The sequence below is a fragment of the Camelus ferus genome, chromosome 10, assembly GCF_009834535.1.
Source record: "Camelus ferus isolate YT-003-E chromosome 10, BCGSAC_Cfer_1.0, whole genome shotgun sequence".
In the NCBI taxonomy this organism is placed as follows: Eukaryota; Metazoa; Chordata; class Mammalia; order Artiodactyla; family Camelidae; genus Camelus; species Camelus ferus.
The window spans coordinates 31,068,199-31,091,695 of record NC_045705.1 but is presented as its reverse complement, the minus strand read 5'-3'; the positions used below and the strand labels follow the sequence as shown (position 1 = coordinate 31,091,695).

The following is a 23,497-nucleotide window of genomic DNA, read 5'->3' as shown; positions in this document are numbered from 1 at the left end:
GAGCCAGTGAAGGAGGGCTTATTCACTCCAGCTTCAGCACAAAGAGGTTGAATGTCTCCCTCAAGGTTGTCAACTAGCAAGTGGCAGAATCAGATTTGGAAAATGGGTTGGGGGGAAGGTACAGGACCTTTGATCTTTCTCAGACTGCCTCCCAGCCCAGCAGTCTTTTAACCCGTAAATCCACTCATCTTTCTCTAGGCTTCATTATTACTGACCTCTTGGCAGCTTTTCTTTTCCAGACCTTTTTCCTGACTTCAGTGACACTGTGCTCTTCCAGCTCTGTTTCCTTTCCTAATTATTTCTGCCCCTTTTGACTTTTCTTATTCCTCTCACCACTTGAGCATGGGTCATCAAATACAACTCATGATCACCCATATTGAATGATATCAGGGAACACCATTCATTTAAATCACAGTCCTTGTGAATGGCACTCTCTGGAGTTGTGCAGTGCACAGCTCAGGCTGCTATACATAGCAGCCCTATACCTTTTACACTCTCTTATCTATGCCTCTGATTTCAGTTCCCTCTCTGAAGATTCTTCCCAAAATTTCATGGGCTGCTTCTGCCCTGCACCACTGGGCAACATGGTGGGGCAGCCTGCATCTCCCAACCACACAGCCTTGCAAGAGATTCTGTACCTCTCAGTGCCCACAGACATCAGTGGGGCAGACACAGTGGATATTTTGTTGGCACCATTAATGAACAAATCCATGACTAAAGAGTCTTCTTGCTGGGGGGAGGGGCAGGATGGGGTAGTGGATTAAGAGGTACACACTTTTATGTATAAAATAAATAAGCTACAGGGATATATTGTACAACACAGGGAATATAGCCAATATTTTACAATAACTATAAATGGAATATAAACTTCAAAAATTGTGAATCACTATGTTGTACACCTGTAACATATAATACTGTACATCAACTGTACATCCAAAAAAAAAAATCAGAAAGAGTCCCCTTGCTAAATGATTTCTATGGGTTAGACATCAAACCTTTTCTGGTTAGACAGTGTTGTTAGACATCGTTTTGATGTCTATAAAATTTCTGAATTTAGTTAGAATCAACTTGTAAGTTGTAAGTTTCTTACAACTCTAAAAGCTACAATTTGATATTATATTTTTGTGTGTCAGGCTGGGTAGGCATATTCCTTCATTCCATCCTCACAACAACTGTATGAAATAGACATTACTATACTCATGTGTCTATGGTTCAGAGAGGTCGTGTAATCTGCCTAACGTCTCACACACACACAGTTAATAATTGGTAGAGGTGAAATTTGGACTAGGGTCCATTGGACTTCAAAGCCCATGCTCCCTCCGGTTCTGTAAATTGCCTCTCAATAATTACCTAGCACTGTGCTGAGCAAAGGACAATATTAATTAAAACTAATATTTGTATTTCAATATACAGTTTTTTAAAATCTCATCCTATGCACGGTTTCGCTTAATGCTCGGGAATAACCCTGAGTGGCAGGTAGCAGTGTTATCCTTAGATTTAGATACAAAAACTGAAAATAGAAGAAGATAAAATGACTTCTGAATCATTTGGATACAAAGGAGAGCCAGGATCCAAATGCAAGTCTTTTCTATTCATTCTCTGTGTCAGGCTCTGCCCAAGTGTTTGATAATAGGACCTGTGTCCCTGGGCTGAAGGGGTGAGGACAATGCCTTTTTTTTTTTTTTTTTTTTTGCCTCTTTTTGCCTACCTGTAGCCTGGTTGGCACTGAAGTAAATGTTCATTTATGCAATAAATATTTATTGAGCACTTAGTATATGCCAGGCACTGAAAACACAAGGAACAAAGGCTGTGCCGTCTCCTGAACTCACGGGGCTTACTTTCTGGTGGAAGAGACAAAAAGATAAATTGCACACAATTATAAGTGTTGCAGGACGATGTGGTAGGAAACAAAGGGGAGGTAAATTTATTTTATTAAAAAAATTTTGTGTGTTGGGGGGAGGTTATTAGGCTTGCTAATTTATTTACTAATGGAGGTACTGGGGATTGAACCCAGGGCCTACTGCATGCTAAACAGTCACTCTACCACTGAGCTGTACCCTACCCTCAAGGGGAGGTAAACTTAAATAGAGGTCAGAAGAAGGCATTTCCGAGAAGTTAACAAGAACTGAATGAATGAGTGCATGTATAGCAACCCCCGATGGATTTATTATTCAGACTTATCTACTTTTTGTTGACCATTAGATTGTTTCTGGTTCTGATACTGAATACCTTTTGTCTGTTACGTTGCTGATGCCAAAAGGCCTAGTGCAGAGGCGAAGAACCGCGAAGGATCTTTTTCAATTCTGTCTAATCCTCTGACCTTGCCTTTGCTGTCAGGGTCACTCCCTCATTGCCACGCCCATTCTTCACCGCGGGGCTGCTTCCGGCCTGCGCAAGCGCAGGAGAAACCGCCGTTCCTAGTGGAGGGCGCGGATCCCATCCACTAGACGCATGCGCCCCGGGTCCGTAAGCCCCGCGCCTCCCGCTGCGCCCGCTCGCGAGCGCCTGCCGTTTCTCGGGGCGGGGCGGTGGGCGGGGACTGGGCGGCGAGGCGCGAGCCGGTGCGTGGGTGCGCGCGCACCGCGGGCGGGCCAGTGAAGCCGGCGGCCCTGGCACGTGATCCCGGACCGGCTCGGTCGCTTGGTGGCTCCGTCCGTCTGTCCGTCCGCGGGTGCCATCATGGCGGACGCGGCCAGTCAGGTGCTCCTGGGCTCCGGTCTCACCATCCTGTCCCAGCCGCTCATGTACGTGAAGGTGCTCATCCAGGTATGAGTCGTCGCCATTCCCTACCCCGCCCGGCGCCCTGTTAGATCGCCGCTGCCCACGGCGCGTGAGGACCGGCTCCAACCTTCCCAGGCCCTCAGTCTCCCGAGATGCTGCTCCTTCTTTGCTGCCTGTCCCTTCCTTCCCCGCAGGGACAACTTCCACCGTCCGCGGAGCTTCCACTGCCCGTGGGCCTTCCAGAGTTTCGCTGGGAGGCCCTCTCCTTTCCCGTAGCCAACTGCCGCCCTGCCCTGCCGTGGCCGGTGGCTCCCCTGAACTTTGTTTTTCCTTTTCTGAGGTTGATCCTGGCCGGGCGCCACCACGGACTTCCCAACCCTCCCCTCTCCGTCCCTCTGGAATTATCATTCATCTCTCCTCCCGGGCCCCAAACGCAAGACAGGAAATCTGTTTGAACACAAATTTGAAATTAGAGGGGAGCCAACATTTTATGAGGTTTTCTTTTCTCCTTTTTTTCCCCCTACTGTTACTGCTGCTATTCTGTTCTGAGATTTTAGCACTAGATACCCAGAGAAACACAAGGAGCTCATTCAGAAGTGATAATGAAGTGGTTGCTGAGTCAAATTTCGGAAGGATCCACCGAGCGCTTTCCAACAGCAGCCCATGTGGCCCATGACAATGAAAATCACATCTGTCAGAGCTGGAAATCAGTTCAGCTGAAAGACATTTAGCCAGTTTAAGTATATATATTAGTTTCTAACCTACTGTGAAATAATTCTTAAGTGGTATTTTATATTCACAGGCAAATGTGCCAGGTTTTAGCTAATGATCAACTATTAGATAGTACTTTCAGTTGTCTTTGTAAATTTCCCTGTGATGGGCATGTCATTCATTTTTTAAACTTAAGAGTTGACATAATTACATCATATGTTGTACCAAGGAAGGGAGCAGTTTCTAGAACCCCTATCCTCACCATCTACTTTTCTGTCAAAATATGCAGGACACTAGGGAGGTCCCCATTACTTCTTTTTGAGTTGATGATTCTAATCTGTCTTATGTGTTGTTGAGTTGACCCGTGTGGATTCAGAATCTGTATGTAAAAAGCTATTGAGAAATAAGTAATTTAGATTAAGGAAAAAATCTTTGAAATGTATTGTGACATCTAAAACAGTATTGACACATTTGTAGCTCAATAGTATCTGAGGTAACAGCATTTTGCAGTAAATCTGATATAAGCCCACTGTTCAGTACTTAAAGAGGCAAGGTTTTCTAGTGATATTCAGAGCTCTTGCCTCAAAAACTTAAATATCCTTAATCCTCATTGCATAACATCCTTGTGTTGGCAAGTGTCTCGAGTTTTGGTGAAATTCCCAAATACTCAGTTTTTAAAAGAGTTGCATGGTAACACTTTCAGGGAGTTCAGCCAGGAGTTATTTAATTGAACAAGTTAAGAATCACAGCAGTAGAGTCAAAACCACTTCCAACAGTGTTCATTCTCTAAAGCATTCCTTTGGCACTAAAGAGTTTGAATATTACCGTAGAAATAAAATGATGGCATTAATTCTAAAATGGCCTTCATTAGGTTATTCATGACAGTCTGTCCCTTTAACATGCACTTGTAATTATTTCCCAAATGAATTATCCAGCTGTATCTGCATTTGCCTTTTAAGTGTCCTGCTAGCCAGATATGAAGTTGATGCTGGCTTAGTTTTCTCACTTTGTCCAGATATTTAAAATGTGCTAGATTTTTGAGCCTCCTCAGTAAACTGCAGCTTTCCTAACACAAAAGTTTCCTTATTCTATTTTCAGTTTGATATTAGTCCATCTCAGCTACATGGTTTGCATTGTAAAATTTGAACCAGAGGAAAACTTGGAGTTTATTGAAGCCAGTCTTAATCAAGTGACAAAATTAAAAAAAAAAACAAAAAAAACTGGCAAGGATGATCCTTCATCGCTGTTTTGGAACTACACTGCATTTTAACTCATGTTAAAAATTTGGTTCCTTAAAAGAAAAAGATTTGGTTCCTTAGTGAAGACAGGTGTGTCCAGTGTTCTGCGATGGGTCCCGTGTCACTGTCTACATGATCTATTTGTGTGGTTACATAGCCCTTTATTTAAAAGAGAGAAGTTCCTTTTACGAAGTTATTAAATTATGTGTTTAAAAGCTAAGGGAAAAAATAATTTTGTTCTTTATTCAAGACCTTACAACCAAGGCATTTCTGAGACTGCTGCTTAGTATTGCTATATTCTCTTGTTTTTAAAGGTGGGATATGAGCCTCTTCCTCCAACAATAGGACGAAATATTTTTGGGCGGCAAGTATGTCAGCTTCCTGGTCTCTTTTGTTACGGTGAGTGTCTGATTTATTTGGAGCTGGATGACACTGAGGACTGCGATAGGCAGGAGTTAACTGAAAGAAAATATATAGAAAGCATGTTTCCTTGAAATTTTTATGTAATCATTTCTTTCAACCAGAATGTGAACCTCTGACTTGTGTTCTTAGCTCAGCACATTGCGAGCATCGACGGGAAGCGTGGCTTGTTCACGGGCTTAACTCCAAGACTGTGCTCAGGGGTCCTTGGAACTGTGGTCCATGGTAAAGTTTTACAGGTAAGAAGAAAATCAATCCCTCTTCCCATAGATTGAGATTACCTATTATGCACAGTTTGTTCTACTGATCCAGAGCACTTTCAGAGACATATTTATAGCTATGGCCTTTCTTCCTCTTGAAAAAGATTTACTTGAAATACCCATTCTTAATTCTTTCCTGGGGAGCAGGGAGAATTTGTCCAAAGTGAAGTAATTTTATTTGAGCTACCCAATGTTCTTCGTCTGGACCAGTTCTGAGCAGAAATTATGTACACTTATTTGAGCACCTGTATAGCTCATTTTCTTTCTTTGAAGGAGGATAGAAACTGGTTAAAACACCCATTTCTTCTTAAAGTTATTTTCCTCTTATGTCTAGTGTTTCTCCTAGTAAAATGTTTTCTGTTACAAACTTTTTTTTTTTTTAATTTATCAAGATAAACTTAAAAGGTCAGGGTAGTCTGTCTTTGTGGGAAGAGGAAGAGGGACTGTGCATGGGGTAGGTTCTAAGGTAGTGGAAGTGATTTTCCTTCATCTGGATCATGGCTATATGGATATTTGCCATTTAATTATTTGTTACCTTGTGCATTTGTATTTTGTGTGCTCTTTCTGTACATGTGTTGTATTGCATACATTTAGAAGTTTGGTTTTTTTTTAAGGGGGAAGAAATGAGGGGTGGAACTTAAGCTATATGTGTGGCGTTTTATTTTACAAAGGCAAGAAATCTTAAGCATAAAGGGCAAAATCTAACCTTGATGGCGGATGCATAGGTGAAATATTTTCTTAATTCTTCTGTACGTTTGAGATGTTTCATAAAGTGTTTCTAAAAACATCAAAATTACATTTCTTTCTTAGTGATCTTTTTGTTTTGCCAGCTTCTTTTAACTTCAAATGCTAAAGCTTATAATTTTGATTGTACTGGTTTCTCATTTGCACCAGTCAGTTACAATGTAGGTCAAACAGAATTGCCCTTTGCTATATTTATAAATGTATTATGAATACAAATTCTGTACCATTTAGAACAGTCCATAGGAAGGTTGTTCAGCATGAATATGGTTGAGAATCTAAAACTAATGGGTTTTTTAGTTCATTATTCTGTCTTCTACTGGCACCAAGGGTATGTTATCTTCTGTGCTGTGGCTCTCAGAAATGTAGCAGTGTGTGCTAACCAAATCTGTATAATACTTTCAACCTAATTAGATGAGCTAAATTCCAAATGTTTACTTACAAACTGTTTCTTTTCTTTTCTTTTCTTTTCTTTCTTTTTTTTTTTTTGCCATGGATTTTTTTTTTTTAATTTTAAGACTTAACTAACCCTAAGAGTGGGTCACATTTATCTTCAAAATTTTCATATACGTTCAAAAATCCAACAGTTGGGGGAGAATAATTTCTCAGTGTAAATGGAGAACATGTTGGGTCCAGGAAATTACTTGATGAAGCAAACTTTTGAGGAATGTCAGTGTATGTTTTCCAAAGAACGGGGACCATTGGAAGTCTGGACCATAAAATGCCCCTGGGGTTCTTGAGAATGTTTGGATTCTGGTTGTGAAACAGCAGAACTATGGTGGAGCCAGCTGTTCTTCTATCATCAAGCACATCTTCACATTTCCACTGGACTCTTATTTATGAAGATGACGGACCATGTGCTTTATCAATTTAAGCTGTTTTAAAGCTTCTGAAGTCTGCAGATTCAAAAAGTCTGCCAGAGTCTGGAGCCTTTTTGGAGGAAGATCTAGCTCAGGACATAGTTGTCCTAGAGGGGTAATTTGCTTCCTAGGATTCTTCACATTCTCATAGGGCAACTGTGGAATCTGGACTTCTGAGCCTACCCAACTTAACCTTCATCCTTCCTTGATAATCTGGTATTCCAGGAGATTCCTGTTGTCTCAAGCCTTTCTGAAGTGCCTCCTTTAGAATAGGGGCATGTGGATCCTCTTCTAAAAAGTCACGTGTGATCTTGACTTCAGTATAGTTTTGTTTGTTGTTTGCATTTTCCTTCCTTCCTTCCTCCCTCCCTCCCTCCCTTTCTCTCTTTCTCTCTCTCTCTTTCTTCGAACTGTTTATTTTCAGTAGTACTCAGATAACCCTTCATGTACCTTTTAAGGCTTTAATGTTGTCCCAATTCTACTGTTTTATCATTTAATGAACAAATCATGATTTTGTTAAACAATTTCATGATCTAGTTGGCTTGGGTTTTAAACTGTCTTCAGACTTCATTGAATTGAATTGGAGAGGTTTTCTAGTCGGTTCCTCATGTGGAAGCTGCTTCACCCCTCAGTCCTTTTCTCATCCATTATGCTTACTCCGGTCGTCATGCCTGGGGCCGGAATGTAGAAGCACCATTTCAGGGGCCCCATGGGTCAGGGTGATGGAGTGTCAGTGGGCCCATGTGCTTGGTGGGTTGATTACTACTCTCTTTTTCGGTCACCCCGTGCTCTGGCTCAGTGGAAGAATAGCTGTTACCCAAGTGAGGTTTAAATTTTCATGTGGAAAAAACAATTGTCATGTGATTCAAAGAGGTTTACATATAGACTTAGAACAAGAATGAAATTACTGCTTAAGACCAAATTCCTTCATGTAAAGGAAAAGTACGACAAACTTGACATAACCAGGTATCTGGAATACGTGTTTCACACGCAGACAAATGAAATAGAACAGGGCATTGGTTCTACACTTAGTGTCACAAGCAGCTCATACAGTCAAGAGGAAAGTCCAGTTCAGGGCTGATGAAACTGTTAGCCTTTGTAGGAAAGAGTTCTGTATATCCAAACAAGAATTAAATTCAAATCTGTTCAGAATAATGTAAAAGAGACAGGTAGAAAATTTTATTAATGGAATGAAACCAAAGTCTAGAAATGAGTTAGAATTTTAAACACACCTGAAACTGTTAGAATTAATTCTGGCCAAAGACCTGGAAGCTGACCAAAACCCATCATTTTACTTAATCATGATGTTTGTTCTCTTGCCTCTGATTTTTTTAAAAAACATAATTCTTTTCACAAAAGACAGTGTTGTCTATTTTTAAAACCTGGTTATGGCTAGGAGGTCAGTTGTCTGGTTCTTGTATGTCACCTCGCCCATCTTCTATTTCTGAAATATCCCACAAATATTTCCTCTGCCAGTATGGTCTCAGCTCTGGTGGTATATTCATGCTCTCTTTTCTAATGTGTGGTTTAGAAACAGAGTCAGATACAAAAGGAAAAGCCAGGCAATTTCAGCTATTCAGACTTAGCACCAATTCTCTGTTCTTTGTACAGTGAAGAAAAGAGTCTTGCCCTAATTTGGTATTGGACTGGCTTTTTCCATGAAAAACCCTGAGGGTTTTTCCACAGCCTTAGTGCTAGGCTATGTTTTTACCAATTTATTTTCTGTTATGTGTGTATGTTTAGTAAATAATGTTCTTGGATTTTTGTTTTGTTTTCCTTTTTCTTCTTTTAGATGAGCGTATTTTAGGAGCTGAATAATCAATATGTTAAACTTAGCAACAGGATTGTCTTAGAGATACTTATTTCCAGTTGATTAGTTAGAAATAGAAGTTAATTGGGGTTTTATAGCCAAAAAAAAAAAACCAACTATTTTTAATTTCTGCCAATCAATAGAGTTTTCATTTTACATCCTGTCTCAGTAACACTGTGGTAGCCCTAATCATCCTTTCTTTTCTCTTCCTTTGTAGCATTACCAGGAATGTGACAAGGTGGAGGTATGTTGGAACCAATTTGTACGCATGAGCTCATTTCCCCTGTGAGTTATTGTTGCTCCTTGGTCCTCTTTAGGAGAAGGGACAAGCAGTCAGTTTCTCTTTCACCTCAGAGAGTGTTGATATACAGGGTGGCCACCAGTTTGAACAGTTCTATTTAAAACCATCAAGGGGGTGAGGGTATAGCTCAGTGGTAAGGTGCATGCCTAGCATGCCTGAGGTCCTGGGTTCAATCCCCTGTACCTCCATTAAAAAAATAAGAAATGAATATCTTAATTACCTTCCCCCCAAAAAAGATGAAAAAATAATAAGTACATTTTTTAAAAAATAAAATAGTTGAACAAGCCATTTAAAAAATTTTTAAATTAAATTTTAAGTTAATTTAATTAACATTTAATTTAATTAAAATTTAATTTTTTAAATTTAATTTTTAATTTAATTTAATTTTTTAATTAAAAAAATTTTTAAAGGGGGAAGTGTATAGCTCAAGTGGTAGACTGCATTCTTAGCATGCGTGAGGTCCTGGGTTCAATCCCCAGTACCTCCTCTAAAAATACATAAACTAAATCTCCAAATAAATAAATAAATAAATACCATCAAGATGTCTGTCTTCTTTCATTTTAATTTCCAGGAGTCAGGATCTGGAAATGTACAGAAAGAAGTTTCATCTTCCTTTGACCGAGTTATCAAGGAGGTAAGATGATTATGACGTCCCTAATTCAGAGCAAATGCAGGTGGCAGTTATGGAATCAGGATCATCCGGCCTGTATGTTCACTGTCTGTTCCAAATGAAATTAGACCTTCAATTTAATTTGGGCTTTACTGCATGTAGAACATTGCTTGCTGTTTGGAATAGATGCATTTCAAGGAATCATATTTTGCCCATTTGTTTCATCTTTAAAATTGAAGAGGTTTCTACTGAAACCTCTTATAACAGAGTTGAAAATCTCTGGCCCAAAATTGTTAAAATAGTGACCAGGCCCTTTGTCAGCTGGATATTATATATCCAGAAATGCTTGTACAGTATCATTCTGACTTTGGAATGTCCTCATTGCCCGATTCCCACTCCTGTCTTCTGCTATTAGAGTTTGCTGCATGCCTGACTTAATAATACTCTTTTACTCGTAGTGTTTACATTGTCTAATTGTCTGTAGTGAGGTCATAATTTTTCAGTAAAAGCTGCCAGCCAAAATACATATTACCAAACAAGTATTGCTGTAGGTCTAGACATCATATGAGTCAACTTGGTTTTCTGTAAATTTTCATGAAGTGATTTTCTTCAGAAGTAGAGATACAGGGGGAGAGGGTATACCTCAAGTGGTAGAGTGCATGCTTAGCATGCATGAAGTCCTGGGTTCAATCCCCAGTACTTCCGCTAAGAATAAATAAGTAAACCTAATTACCTCCCCCCACCAAAAAAAAAAGTAGAGATACATTTATTAATATGCATTTTATATTTTCTTAACTTCATTTAGTTCATCCTGTCCCATAAGTTCTGAAAACTACCATTGGAGTAAGGGGTGAGCAATCTCTTAACTGAGTGACCGAAGATAATGTTTAAATGCAAAAAATGAGTAACAGACCTGCTATATTTAACAGCCCACCTCCAAGGACTGTGATTGAATTTTGTCTTTTACTCACCTCTTTAGCAAGTCCTGGACAAGAACGATAAACTAGGATAAATATAGCAGCTCTGAGATACTGCACAGTTTTGGGATTGTGGTCAAAAAACAAAACAAAATCATTCTGTTCTCCTTGAGATGTTGATACAGATTAAACAGAGCCTGATGTTTGCCTAGTATAGATATCAGAGTCTCTGAAATCGTTCACAATGAGGGAGCAGCTCACTAATCTAATACAGGCCTCATAATTTTATTCCAGCTAGGTTACTGGTTGCTGGTGACCTTCTGTTTCTTTGCTTTTGTTTTTATTATCTGTAAAATTGAGGTGATAACAGAAATCTGCTTTGCAGAGAAATTTTGAGAAGTAACTGTAACAGAACATTGAAATCCACAAGTGAGAGCCGTGCTAGAATGCCAGTGTACTATGTGGTGTCTGTGTGTTGTATTCCCGATTCCTGACTCCAGGACAGGAGTGCTGGTCGCTCACTTCCTCATTCTGCAGTGTCCACCCACATGACTGCTCACAGGAATTTGAGTGTCATTTATTTAGATTTCAGAAGTGTGTGTTGATTGTTCCTAGACAACTCGAGAGATGATGGCTCGTTCTGCTGCTACCCTCATCACACATCCCTTCCACGGTATGTTTGCAGTTGATACCTGAAATCTGATTTTTTATCTTTCTTTTATAACATGATCTCTCCTGACTACTTAGATCGGTTGACGTGGGAGTTCACTAAAGTCCCTTGCCTGCGTGGCTTTTGTTTTCTGTTTTGCTTCCTTGTTTTGGCTTTTACCTAATTTATCCAAATAGCAAAGTATCTTTAGGTGGAAAAACTTTTTTTTTTTTTTCAGGGCTATCAAAATTTATCTCAATATAGCTTTAAAAAGTTTTTTCTCTATGTTCTACAGTGATCACTCTGAGATCTATGGTACAATTCATTGGCAGAGAATCCAAGTACTGGTAAGTGTTTTTGTTTTCAAGTGTTCAAGGAGCTCTGTTGAAGCCAAAGAATTGAATAATAATACTTCACATTTTTATGATGCCTTGGGGTTTACAAAACAAATTCATATATCTTATATCATTTGACCACACACACAGAAAAAACAGTAAAATAGAAGAAAAGGGCCCAGACACTTTTAGGAACCTACCCAGGCTCTCAGTAAGTTGCAGAGCCACCGAAGCCAAAATTCACCCTGACTCCATGTGATTACACCCTTAGATAGTAATATCTCCACTTCTGTCTCCAAATCCAGCTGTCTTTGCAGAGTGAGGGTGGTAGAAAGGGCTGCATGGGGAATGTAAATTTGACCTTGTCAGAGTGGTAATTGAACACTGTTTTTTTTTTTTTAATAACTCCAAAATAATCTTAATGTATTTTGCCTTTCCTTCTTCTGAACCTAGTGGACTTTGTGACTCCATAGTAACTATCTATCGGGAAGAAGGCATCCTAGGATTTTTTGCGTGAGTAAACTACTGATTTGTGTGGGTGATTTTTGTGAGAGTGGAAAGCTTTAATGAGAATGAGGGCATGACTCTTTGTTTAATCCTTGGGGAAAATGTACCCTCTGAGTTTACTCTGTGTTAAGCTCTATTTAGGCCCCTGTGACTTAAATTCTCTTGTAAAGATCCCGGACTTTTGTTCTGAACACCCAAAACGTTTGAGATAAGGGTTTGGGGAGGAGGGTATAGCTCAGTGGTAGAGCACGTACTGAGCATGCAGGAGGTCCTGGGTTCAGTCCCCAGTACCTCCATTAAAATAAATAAGTAAATAAATAAACCGAATTACCTCTCCCTGAAACAAAAACAAACTATATGAAATGTGAGTTTTGTTTCTTCTTTTAACAAATAAATTCATTCCAAGTTTCTACCCTTATAGTAAGTTCTCAACTATGTATAGTTGATAAAATGAGGAAAGTGAATTTTTGAAAAATGGGGAACTCATCTAACTGTATCTTCCTTATCCTAAGAGAATGCTATATTCATTCCCTTGGATTTACCTTGTTTATTATTTTTTTTTATTTTGGTGGGAGGTAATTGGGTTTTTATTTATCTTTGTCTTCAGCCTGTGAGGTCATGTTCATCGCACTGTTCCACACTGCCTCACCTAGATTACCCAGGCCCTGGGAGAACGTCTTTGACGTCTCTCCCTTGTATCTGTGTTTGGGCCTTTCTCATTTTGCAATGTTTCTCATATTTTGCACTATCAAATTTGAATATCAAGTAGTTAAGCAAAAATCATATGTAAGTCTCTTTGAAGTAGGCAAATGTTTGGCCTCCCTGCTTACAGTAAGGTGAGCCATTGGCCATAGCTTAGAAGGGTATAGCCGACTTGGATTTTTAAAGTGAGAATGAAAGTCATTAGAGATTAGCCTCAAGTACAATTATATTAACTAGAATGAACTGGTTAGATTCTGGTATTTGATGTCTTTTCAATTCTCTAGAATGTTTTGAAATCTAATACTTTGAGAAGTGTTTGTATTGAGTGGATTATCTTCTTACTATTCCCATTTTTTGGTTCTTTTTATTGTTTCTTCATGTAGGGGTCTTATTCCTCGCCTGCTAGGTGACATCATTTCTTTATGGCTCTGTAACTCGCTGGCCTACCTCGTCAACACCTATGCACTGGACAGTGGGGTAGGTTGTGCCTTTGATGAGCTGTGCAGGTGCTGGCTTCATTGTAGTCAGCCGGCAGCTAGGTTAGCTTTGAAGTCAGATGGCAGTTGGCTGTGTGCCAGACTCATTAATAGCTAGATGCTAATAGTCAAGTTTTTAATGGAATGACCATTTTACCTGTTTACCGTAGAGAAATGCACCCAGAGGATCTCTAGGGTGTGGCAGAGGGAGCCTGTCTCCGTTCTACAAGGAAATTACTTTATCAGTACCTAATTTTGGAGGACACTATGAAGCAGTGCAGTTTTATAGTGTAATCGGGGTGTCCGTCTAATCTGAAGTGTTAAGGGGACTCCTGTACTGGGTCTTCTAGAAACTGCAGCCGGTAGGGGTTTGAGAATCAGCCTTCCCTCAAAGCAATGTTTCTGCAGCCTTAGCAGTTGTGGGCCTCTTTGTACACGGGCAGCCCCATGGCCTGTGGGAGCTAGAACACACCCGGGGGTCGGACTAAATCCGTGTGCTAGGTTTCCTGAGTATAGAGGCCGATCTTCTCCACAGCGTCTGGTACACAGCTAGGTGTGTCTGGAGGTAAGACTTGTCCCTCAGTAGACCGTAAGTGTGGTTTCCCAGGACAGTAGTTCTAGGATGTGGAAGTCCATTCTCGAAATAGAGAGAGACTATATTAGTATGGTTGGAGACAATTAGCATTAATATCAGCTTAATCTTCTTGCTCATTCTAATAAAGACTTTCTTCCTGTTTTAGGTTTCCACCATGAATGAAATGAAGAGTTATTCCCAAGCTGTCACAGGAGTGAGTTTTGTTTTTTTTTTTTTAATCCTCTTAACCTTTAAGGAATAGGTTTGTTTTCTTTTCTTCTCTTTTAAATTTGGCCTGTGTCATCACTGCTTTAAATCAACCAGCTGTCTCGCAGGAAAGTCTCTCAAATTTGTTAATGTTAGTCAGCGGTAAGAAGAACCCAGATCCTTGCATCACAGTAAGAGTAATAAGCCCACACAGTTTGGTGGTGTTCAGCCTTCAGAGCAGGTGTATGGGCATTTCTCATCACGGCTGCCCCTGCGTCTCAGGCCTGCTGCTCACCGCATCCTGCTGATCCAATCTGGAAATGTCACCCTCTTTAATCATATGGAGTCTTCCAGGAATAGACTTCTGAAGTAGTTCCCATTGTCTTTGGAAAGATGCACCTGTTTTATTTTCTTCAGGGATATTTTGGAATGCTTCATTGTATTTAGTTGTATTTAACCTTTTCTCTTAAATAATGAAGTTTGGTTTTATTTGAATGAGGACTCAGTCACAGAATAAGAGAAGTCTCCTGGTCTTTCATTAAAATGTTGCATGTAATATTATGTTAAAAGGTGGAAGCATCTCTAGGCTCCAAAATGTGTCATGTAGTCTCTCCTTGGATGCTGAGAAAGCCACAGTGGCACTAGGACTAAGAGAGAGGAAGAAGAATAAAGAAGACTAGGAATGACCTGGGAACTTAGTGGTCTTTTTATTCTTTTACAGTTTTTTGCCAGTATGTTGACCTATCCCTTTGTGCTTGTCTCCAATCTTATGGCTGTCAACAACTGTGGGTGAGTGCCTTGCCTTTCTCATCTTAGTAGTTGGCTGCCTATATGCCTGACGGTTAGAGCAGTCCCAGTAGACATTTGGGGGGAGAAAGGTAGAGTTGATGCTATTGCTAGATTTCCTAGTTTTTTTCTTAGTCTGCCCCATGTACCAGCAGTGCCATCAATTTATATTATAAGCAGCCAGTTCGCACCCTTTTTTGGAATGGAGAGCGCATAAATAATATTTCTCAAGTGCTTATAAATAATACGCACTTGCCAGTAGTGTAGGTTCTTTTCTAAAATGGGTGGGATAATTATCAAATTACTCTATGTTCACATCTTTATTTTATTTTATAATATTTTTTCTTTCCTTTATTTTAAATCTTTTCCCTCTTTTATGAAAGTTACAAAATGGTATATCAGGGATTGAATGACATCCTATACCTGTTTTTCCTAGGGGCTTCATGGAGAAAATGAGTTTTAAAGAGAGAAAAGTAGGAAATTTGAGTGGAGAATGGAAAGTTTCTCAGCCTTTCATGTGCTGGTCGAGAAGGGGTTGGGTGTGGTGATGGACACCACTGATTTCCAGCTTCTAGGTGCCTAGCAACTACTAGATTGGACAGAAGCTTTGCCTCTTGATTTAGTTCAGAACTCTGTAACAAAAGTGTACCTGCCACAGTATGCCACTAGACATGTCGTTTTCAAACAAGATGTCAAATAGAGAGTCGTGTGGAGTTTTCAGCATTGTTATGGTATTTCATATCATGTTACATTCTGTTCGTTTTGTGATTTATGAAGCAGCTGCCACATTTTAGTCCAGAGCAGACTTGAAGGATGAGTTAAATGTATCATTATTATTATTTACAGTTTTTTAGAGAGGAAATGCTTATGGTTGAACCTGACTAAGAGCCACTGTTTATATCCACTGTCATGTTTGGAGTCTTTTGAATACACTTAGCTTTTAAGTCCCCTTTCCCTGCTCTTTAATCATATAATTACTGTGTTCTAGAATTTCATGTGTCCACCAATTGAAAATGAGATGTGTTAGAAAAGACACAACTGATTGAAGTTTCTGTTTATTTCTTTAATTTTTTTTTTAATATTATTGGGGCAGTTGGTTATGTTTATGTCTAATAGAGGTACTGGGGATTGAACCGAGGACCTTGTGCCTACTAAGCATACGCTCTGCCACTGAGCTAACCCTACCCCTCTTCTGTTCATTGATTCAAAACCTAAATGTAAGGGAGGGAGAACCCTTTTGGATGCTCGGTCCTTCCCCTGCTCCAGTAGAGGATGTCATTAGAACTAAAATTGCCTCTCAGGGAACCTTCTATGTAGAATATTGTTGTTTGTTTGTTTTTGGGGGGAGGTAATTAGGTTTATTTATTTATTTTAATGGAGGTACTGGGGATTGAACCCAGGACCTTGTGCATGCTAGGCATGCATTCTACCACTGAGCTATGCCCTCCTCCCTTATGCAGAATATTTTTGACAAAGATTCATTGTACTCTTGAGAGAGTGTTTTGTAAACATTAACTTCAACAGCTCATCTTTTTCCTGTTTCAGGCTTGCTGGTGGATGCCCTCCCTACTCCCCAGTATATAATTCTTGGATAGATTGCTGGTGCATGCTACAAAAAGAGGTACTTCTCTCATCCTCTCTCCCTCCTTCCCTCCTTCCCTCTCTACCCCTTCCTCATAGTTTATTTTGTTTTGTTTGTTTTCTTAAATGTCTCTGGAATCCCGGGTTAATTCTTGTATGTTATCCTTTAGCTACGAATTAATGTACCCTTTACGTTCACTCAAGTTCCGTGTGTCACCTCTGGCACAGTAGGAAAATGTGCTGCTTAGGAATCATCAGAACAGGTGCTAAAGAAGTAAGATCCCTCGATGTGATCTAGGAGGCATTTGAGTGATCATATTCAGATTACAGATAAGGTCCGGGTAGACACTTATCCTGGTTGTTAAAATGATGGCCTTGATTTCAGGTTATTTTTTTCCATACTCACTTTTTTGTAACTTTTCAAAACCTCCTTATATATATTCAGGTGTTTTCCTGCAGTATATGGAGAAACTGAGAAATAAGAAGTTGTTTTGTGAGATTATTTGTCATAGTGAAGTTAGTAGAACTGATCTCTTACTTCTAGAGTCTTTTGTCCAGACTCTGTGTGGTCTTAGTGGATGATTTTGTCCAAACTCCAGTTTATTGTTTGTTACTGCTATGAAGTAGTTTGTCTACAACCAAAAATTCTTGATCAATCTAGACAAAGCTTTATTAGGAACCAAAATGATGGTTGGCTTTGTGCTGAATTTAACACAGAATCACTTAAAATGGCCCATCAGTTGAAAGCTGGGTTCAAGTGAAAAGCAGTTTTTAAAGGCTCATGGAAAAAAGTGAATGAAAAAGCTCTTTGTTGTGTTATATTACAGTACTAGTGACGCATGTGAGAAAGGCCTTTGTTCACGGGGCTCTGGCTTCCCAGCCTGACCTCTGAATGAAAAGCCCAAGTGCTGCTGGGGGGCTTCTGCTTATCGTGTCCTACAAGCCCCTCCGCGAACCAGGCCAGGACCTCGGATGGTTGCTGGACAGACCTCGCGTGAACAGTCCAGTCTGAGTCTCACACTTTCTGTTAGACAGTTTCCTTTTGTGGTCCCCACTTAAAAGGAAAGGTGGCCCTTCTTTCCCCCACTTTGTAACTAACCCCCTGCTATAGAAAGAAAGCAGACAGAAAGTTATTACGGTATCAGACGCCTTACCGAGGGAACGTTTGGTCTATAAGTGCTTAAGACAACAGCAAATCTTGGCTCGGGATTGTCTGTATCAGGCATCATGCTGAGAGATTCCCATGAATCAGCTCATGTTACCCCCAAAATAACCACATGAGAATAGGTACCATTCTTTATCGTCCCACATCACAAATGAAGAAACTGGGATTTCGAACAGTTTAAATAATGCCAGTTACGTCACCAAGGTCACACAGCCTGTATTTGGGAGAGCAAGATCTCTGTGCAGACTGTCTGATGTCAGAGTCCGCTCAGTTAATGCTCACAACGTTACGACTTTAATTGTAAGATTTTATAAGTACTCCCTAGAAACCTGACCATTCTATTCAAAATAAATAAAAGCTGGCACTTTCTGCGTGTTAGGACTCTTCTCAGCACTTCATATGGAGTGACTCATTTGGTAATCTAGCAAGGGACAAAGCCAGAATCCAAACTGGGAATTCTGTCTAAATATGTACGAAATTCTTGCCTTATCCATGTGGCAGAACTATGGTTTGCTAATTCCAAGAAGCTCAGCTTGAATCAGAACACAAATGGCCCCTCTGCACTGACGCTCCCAGTTTTGTCCTGGTCATTACAATCATGTCTCCCAGAAACATGTCCAGTTGGATGTCTCTGCTGATTTGGACTGGCTGACCTCATCTTCACACAGACTTTATTCGTATTTTTTTTCTTTCCAGGGAAATATGAGCCGAGGAAATAGCTTGTTTTTCCGGAAGGTCCCCTTTGGGAAGACTTATTGTTGTGACCTGAGAATGTTAATTTGAAGATGTGGGGCAGGGACAGTGACATTTCTATAGTCCCCGATGCACAGAATTATGGGAGAGAATGTTGATTTCTACACAGTGTGGCGCGCTTTTTTAATAATCATTTAATCTTGGGAAAATGGAGGTGTTTGGTGTCTGCCTTTTTTTGTTCTTTTTCCCAGCAAAACACATATTCCTCCTTTAGTTATTCTGAAGTGGGACATTTTTGCTCCAGACTGTTTTACCTAAAGAAAAAGTTGCATTTACCTCGAAATACAGGAAAGTTGTCATGTGATTTGAGTCTTAATTTCAGGTTTTGTAAAATGAAGAGTACAATCCCAAGAAGGAAGAGAAATAATTCTGTAAAACAAGAAAATTAATGAGGCAAACAATAAGGAAGGTTGTAAATTACCTTCTCATTAGTAGACCCTAAAAACTCAGTATCATCCACCAGAATCTGCCTCCCATTAAATGCTTTTAAGCACATTTGATTCATACTTCAAAGAAAGGACAATATACTGCTAAATTACCCTCGAAAATCTCTGCATGAGACATGCACGCCTTCAGCCTATTACTGCAAAGCAATAAATTTTCGCCAACAACCAAAAAAAGGACAACTACCGAAAATAAGCAAGATTTGGGAAAGAAACGTAATGGCTTTTTTTTTTTCCCAAAAGAAATTCTTATTATATAAAATGTGAAAAGCAAATACTGCAGCATCAGCCCCCTTCTCTAAGAGCTAAGTTTTTGCCAGTCCCTAAAATACATGATTACACGGTTCTAACTGTATATAATCTTTTGTTCTTCCGTTTTTTATGTTTGTTTCCTTTATGTTGTTGCAGAAGGTGAGTAGTTTATTTTTCATTCCTAATGACACCCTTGGAAGGTGTACGTGTAACTTCATGTCTGGTGATGCAGACTCAAGTCCACGGGGTTCTTAGGGTATTAATCACCTTGCATGTCATACCCACGTCATACCCTCAGGCATGTTCACATTTATGGGGGGGAGGAGAATCACTTTAGAAGGAAATAAAATTTCACCTCAAGCCTAAAGCTCTTATTTACTCAGGCCTTTTGAAAGCAGGTTAAAATGCTCTAAAATGAGGAAACACTTGGTTTTACTTATTTAAATAATCCACTGGGATGTTGCCAAATGAGAAAGCACTTAATTTGCTGTTTCTCAGAGGAATTTGCTACTTTCCTGTCAAAGCAGCAGCACCCACAATGTTAGAGTGAGCATGCAGGGTCTCCTCCCTCCCCCAGGGTTTAGGAATATAGCCTGAAGCTCATGAGAAGCTTACCTTGAATGTCTTTGATGTCTCTTTGTCTCAAACTAATGTAAATTTTATATTCTATTCAATATTATCTGCATTTGTTTTACTATAAAAATGTTTTGCATTACCTACTTTTTTCCCCCAAAAAAATCTTCCAGTAAAGATGATCTAGGTAAATGTGCCATGTTTATTATCCTGTGGCTTCTGTGCTCACACACTCCTGTTAGTTGGAAAGCTTGTCTGACTAGGAGAACCACCTACCGCCAGAGGGCGCCAAGGCTTTGGTTTTGCCCAGATAAATTGGGCTGTGCAAAAATTTCACCAAGGCCTGGGATTATTCAAAGTACTGGTCAATCAATCTAACGGCATCCAAACTATAAGTACAGTAAGGGTAATATGACTATATCTCTGATCCTGTTTTTGTTCGTTGGGCGGGGGGAGGTCATTAGGTCTATTTATTTATTTATTTATTACTAGTGGTTTGGGGTTTTTTTTAATGGAGGTACTGGGAATTGAACCCAGGCCCTCATGCATGCTAAGCACGCTACCATTTCAGTTATACCCGCCCCCCTCATAAAGTTTTATGAGGTATTAACATACTCAAGGGTCTGAAGTTTATTCAGGGGCTAGTAAATGTAGATAGGTACTCTTAAAATACACAATCAGGAAATAATGAAATGGCTCATTATGTATGTAAGTAATGTAAATTTAGATAAGGATTATCTGGTAAGCTGCACTTGTGAAACTGGGCTAATGGTTCACCTTGGCAGTACTGAGCTAGGTGCAAGGAAATACTCTCTCTAGGGAATGTGATGGTCATTGAAGCTTGATTGAAGAGAAGAATGTGGGATTTACTGGGGCTTTTGGGGTGGTTGTAAAAGTCCAGGCTATACAAGCAACCTTGGAATGAAAGAAACTTTAAACATAGTCCTGTATCCCAGCTTCTTAGTGTTACTGAAATATACCCTAGCTTTGCAAAATTTTCTTACTCTAGAAATCACCTCCAGTGCCATCTCTTTGTGAGCTTTCTCATAGTCCTCCCAACCAGATAAGATCTTTTGCCTTCAAGTTCCCCTTCCCCCAAGGCTCGTAATTATACTGCAGACTAAACTGACAAAACGGAAACTACATCCAGCACCAAGCTCAAGGCTTACACAACAGTGGCTTTTCTTATCTCTGATCTGAAATCTGAAGGAAAAAAAAATCATGTTTAGCCCTTTAAACAGGCCCACTAAAACAGCCTCCCTGGGCTTTGTAGAAAAACTGTAGCTGGTGAAGCAACAGTACATGAAGTTGGCCAGTTTATTTTCTTTTTCATTTTTCTTTATGAAGTTGGTCAGTTTAAAGTGCTGTAGCTGGTAAGGAAGTAAGGAGAGAGAACAGTGGGAGTAATGACTGCCAAGCCTGTCGTCTTAAGTCTGAATTCTCATAATCTTTGGTAGAGTAGATATCCCCACTTTAGAAATAAAGACAATGAGACTCGAAGATTAAGTAACTCATTTGAAATTATGTGGCTAGTAAGTTTCAGGGCTGAGTTCAAATTTGAGTCTTTGGAATTCCAACGCATGTTTACTGCTTCATAGAAGCAATGAAATGCTGAGAAGAAAGTAGCCAGTGAACCACATGATAAGTGATTCATCCATCTGAGGAAAAAGGCTCTGCATTTTAGACAAATCAGTGAGCCAAATGACAGGCCTCCCACAGAAGAGAATTGAATGGTCCTAAATCAGGAAGGACATAGTTTTTGCCTCTGCAGAGTGATAAATGGGTGAAGCAACTGAAAATAGAGCTGATCACCATTACTTTTCTAGACTGTTAGGGTTTATGCAGATAGAAAGCTAAGTTACTATACAGTAAAGACTTACTCCTAGAAGTCATCAGTCCAGTGTATTGGAACTTTTACTACCTTTGAAGGGTATGTCTTGAAAGTGATCTACATGTCAGCTCTGGATTCTGCCAGAACATACTTGCATATTGGATGGGTTCATTCAGGCTGCTTTCTTAAGTGCTGTAATAATTTGTATCTTTGTAGGGTTTTTTTGTTTGTTTTTAAATGTAGACAAAGATGTGTGTTTTATCTCCTCTGGAGAGGTTTTTTGGGCTTATTTAAGGATGTCACCTGTGACATCTCATTTTAGTCTCATCCCTCTATTGATCCCTCATCTTATCTCTTCAGACTTGAGAGAGCTGGAATCCTAAACTCTGATTTTTTCCCAGAGGGAAAGTTGCAAATGAAAGTTTTGTTTTTCTTGCCACCAACAAAAAACAAAAAAAAACAAAAACAAAAACCTTCTTTTCCAGAGAATATCTTGGATGGTAATAGCAATTAACTTTCTTAAACAACTGAGAATGTTTCCCTTCTAACCAATATTGTTCATAAGAGAAAGGTTTGCTGCCTCCCCGGGCTTTCCGGGAGGCACATCTTCCACACACACTGCCGTGACTCCACGGCACCAGATGAAATGCTGGGGAGACCATTTGCCTTTCTCTCGTAAGTGGATTCCTCTGCAGCTCGGGCCCCAATCTCCCAGCCGGGACCAATTAGGCAAATTTTGTATTAAAAACCACAATTGTTCTGGAACCAACTTACTGCCACCCTGAAAAGGAATGTTTTCAGATAGATTCAGATCAGTCCCACACACCAAAATATGGCTGGGGAACAGTGCTTTGGAGAGTGTCAAGGAAAAGAGGGGGAGAAACAGATATGTGACCTGGAGGCGCTACTCAAGGCTCGCCTACTTGCTGAGAGGGAGAGCAAATAATGAAACAGTCCTGAAGTCTCCACGATGACACTGTGTGTGAGAAGAGAACTTTTTCTAGCACCAGTTTTTGCCTCACTCACGCAGCCAGGAGAATGAACTGTTCCCTGGTAAGGCCACATTTCCATGGAAAATCTATTAGGTTTTACAGTTTATTTCCAGAGTAGCATGAGGAGCCAGAGGTGAGACAAGAAACAGAAGTGTGCCTACTCGCGTTCTCTCCAGTCTGGGGCCCTGCCGTCCTGGCATCCCAGGGGCTGGTGAGAATGTCCTTGGCTGGAAACAAGAAAGGAGGGTGAAAACGGAAACAGCAGGGCCGCGCCTCACTTCAGACTGCTCACTCCCCTGGAATTTAGCTTCCCGTGTCTCCTCCCTTGAGGGGCCCGCGTTTAGGGTTTATAAGTACAACCCTCAGTAAGTGTGCAGAGCCCTGTGCTGGGGGCAGCAGAGGATGTAAGAAATCCCTCCCTGTCTTCCATGGCCTTACTGTGCGCTGAGGAAGAGGGTGCATTCTGACCATACAAACTAGGAATGTTGGGAGGGTTAAATGGAACCATGTGTAAAACAGCAAAGCCTGAACGCTGAGAGGTTCTCACCGAGTCTCCTAAATACTTGCTGTGATGGCCGTTGGACTGGCAGGATGTGCCAGGAGAAGTCCAAACCAAGCACCCTGGGATCCACAATAGGAAAAGCCCACAACCAGCTGGAGGAACTCGGGGACAACTTCATGAAGGAGGGGCCCTTGAGCTATTTTTGTTTGGTTGGTTTGGTTTGGGGTTTTTTTGGGGGGGGGTGGTAATTAGGCTTATTTATTTACTTATTTATTTTAGTGGAGATACTGAGGACTAAACCCAGGACCTTGTGCTTGCTAAGCTTGCACTCTGCCACTGAGCTATATCCACCCCCTCCCACACCGAGCTGGTTTTTTAAGGTTAGGCTACTGGGAGACAGGATGCCAGAATGGGAGCAATTTCCAGCTCTGTCACTTAGCAGCCGTGCGACGTTGGACTAGTTCTTTGATCGTATTAAGCCTCAAGCTCCTCATCTCTAAAATGAGGATAGCACTCCTCTTACTGGAGTGTCAATTAAGTGCAGTGTCACAGTAAATATTTGGTATGTGGTAGCTGTTAA

At 40.3% G+C, this 23,497-nt stretch overlaps 1 protein-coding gene across 1 annotated transcript; it reads left to right on the top strand.

Annotated features, from left to right (window-relative positions):
- The first annotated feature begins 2,521 nt into the window (after positions 1–2,521).
- Positions 2,522–19,791, top strand: MTCH2 (mitochondrial carrier 2). Its single transcript, XM_032488669.1, has 13 exons — positions 2,522–2,766; positions 4,985–5,069; positions 5,223–5,329; positions 8,979–9,005; positions 9,634–9,696; positions 11,205–11,262; positions 11,534–11,585; positions 12,027–12,086; positions 13,166–13,259; positions 13,999–14,046; positions 14,761–14,828; positions 16,371–16,446; positions 18,268–19,791. The coding sequence occupies exons 1-13, from the start codon at positions 2,680–2,682 to the stop codon at positions 18,352–18,354; spliced, it is 912 nt and encodes a 303-aa protein (XP_032344560.1). The 5' UTR covers positions 2,522–2,679; the 3' UTR covers positions 18,355–19,791.
- The last annotated feature ends 3,706 nt before the right edge of the window (positions 19,792–23,497 follow it).

Excerpts from the sequence above, each read along its gene's own strand:
- MTCH2 (XM_032488669.1), top strand. The coding sequence starts at position 2,680 with ATGGCGGACGCGGCCAGTCAGGTGCTCCTGGGCTCCGGTCTCACCATC. Across the intron at positions 9,006-9,633 it reads AGGAATGTGACAAGGTGGAG|GAGTCAGGATCTGGAAATGT; the intron begins GTATGTTGGAAC and ends TTTAATTTCCAG. Across the intron at positions 14,829-16,370 it reads ATGGCTGTCAACAACTGTGG|GCTTGCTGGTGGATGCCCTC; the intron begins GTGAGTGCCTTG and ends TTCCTGTTTCAG.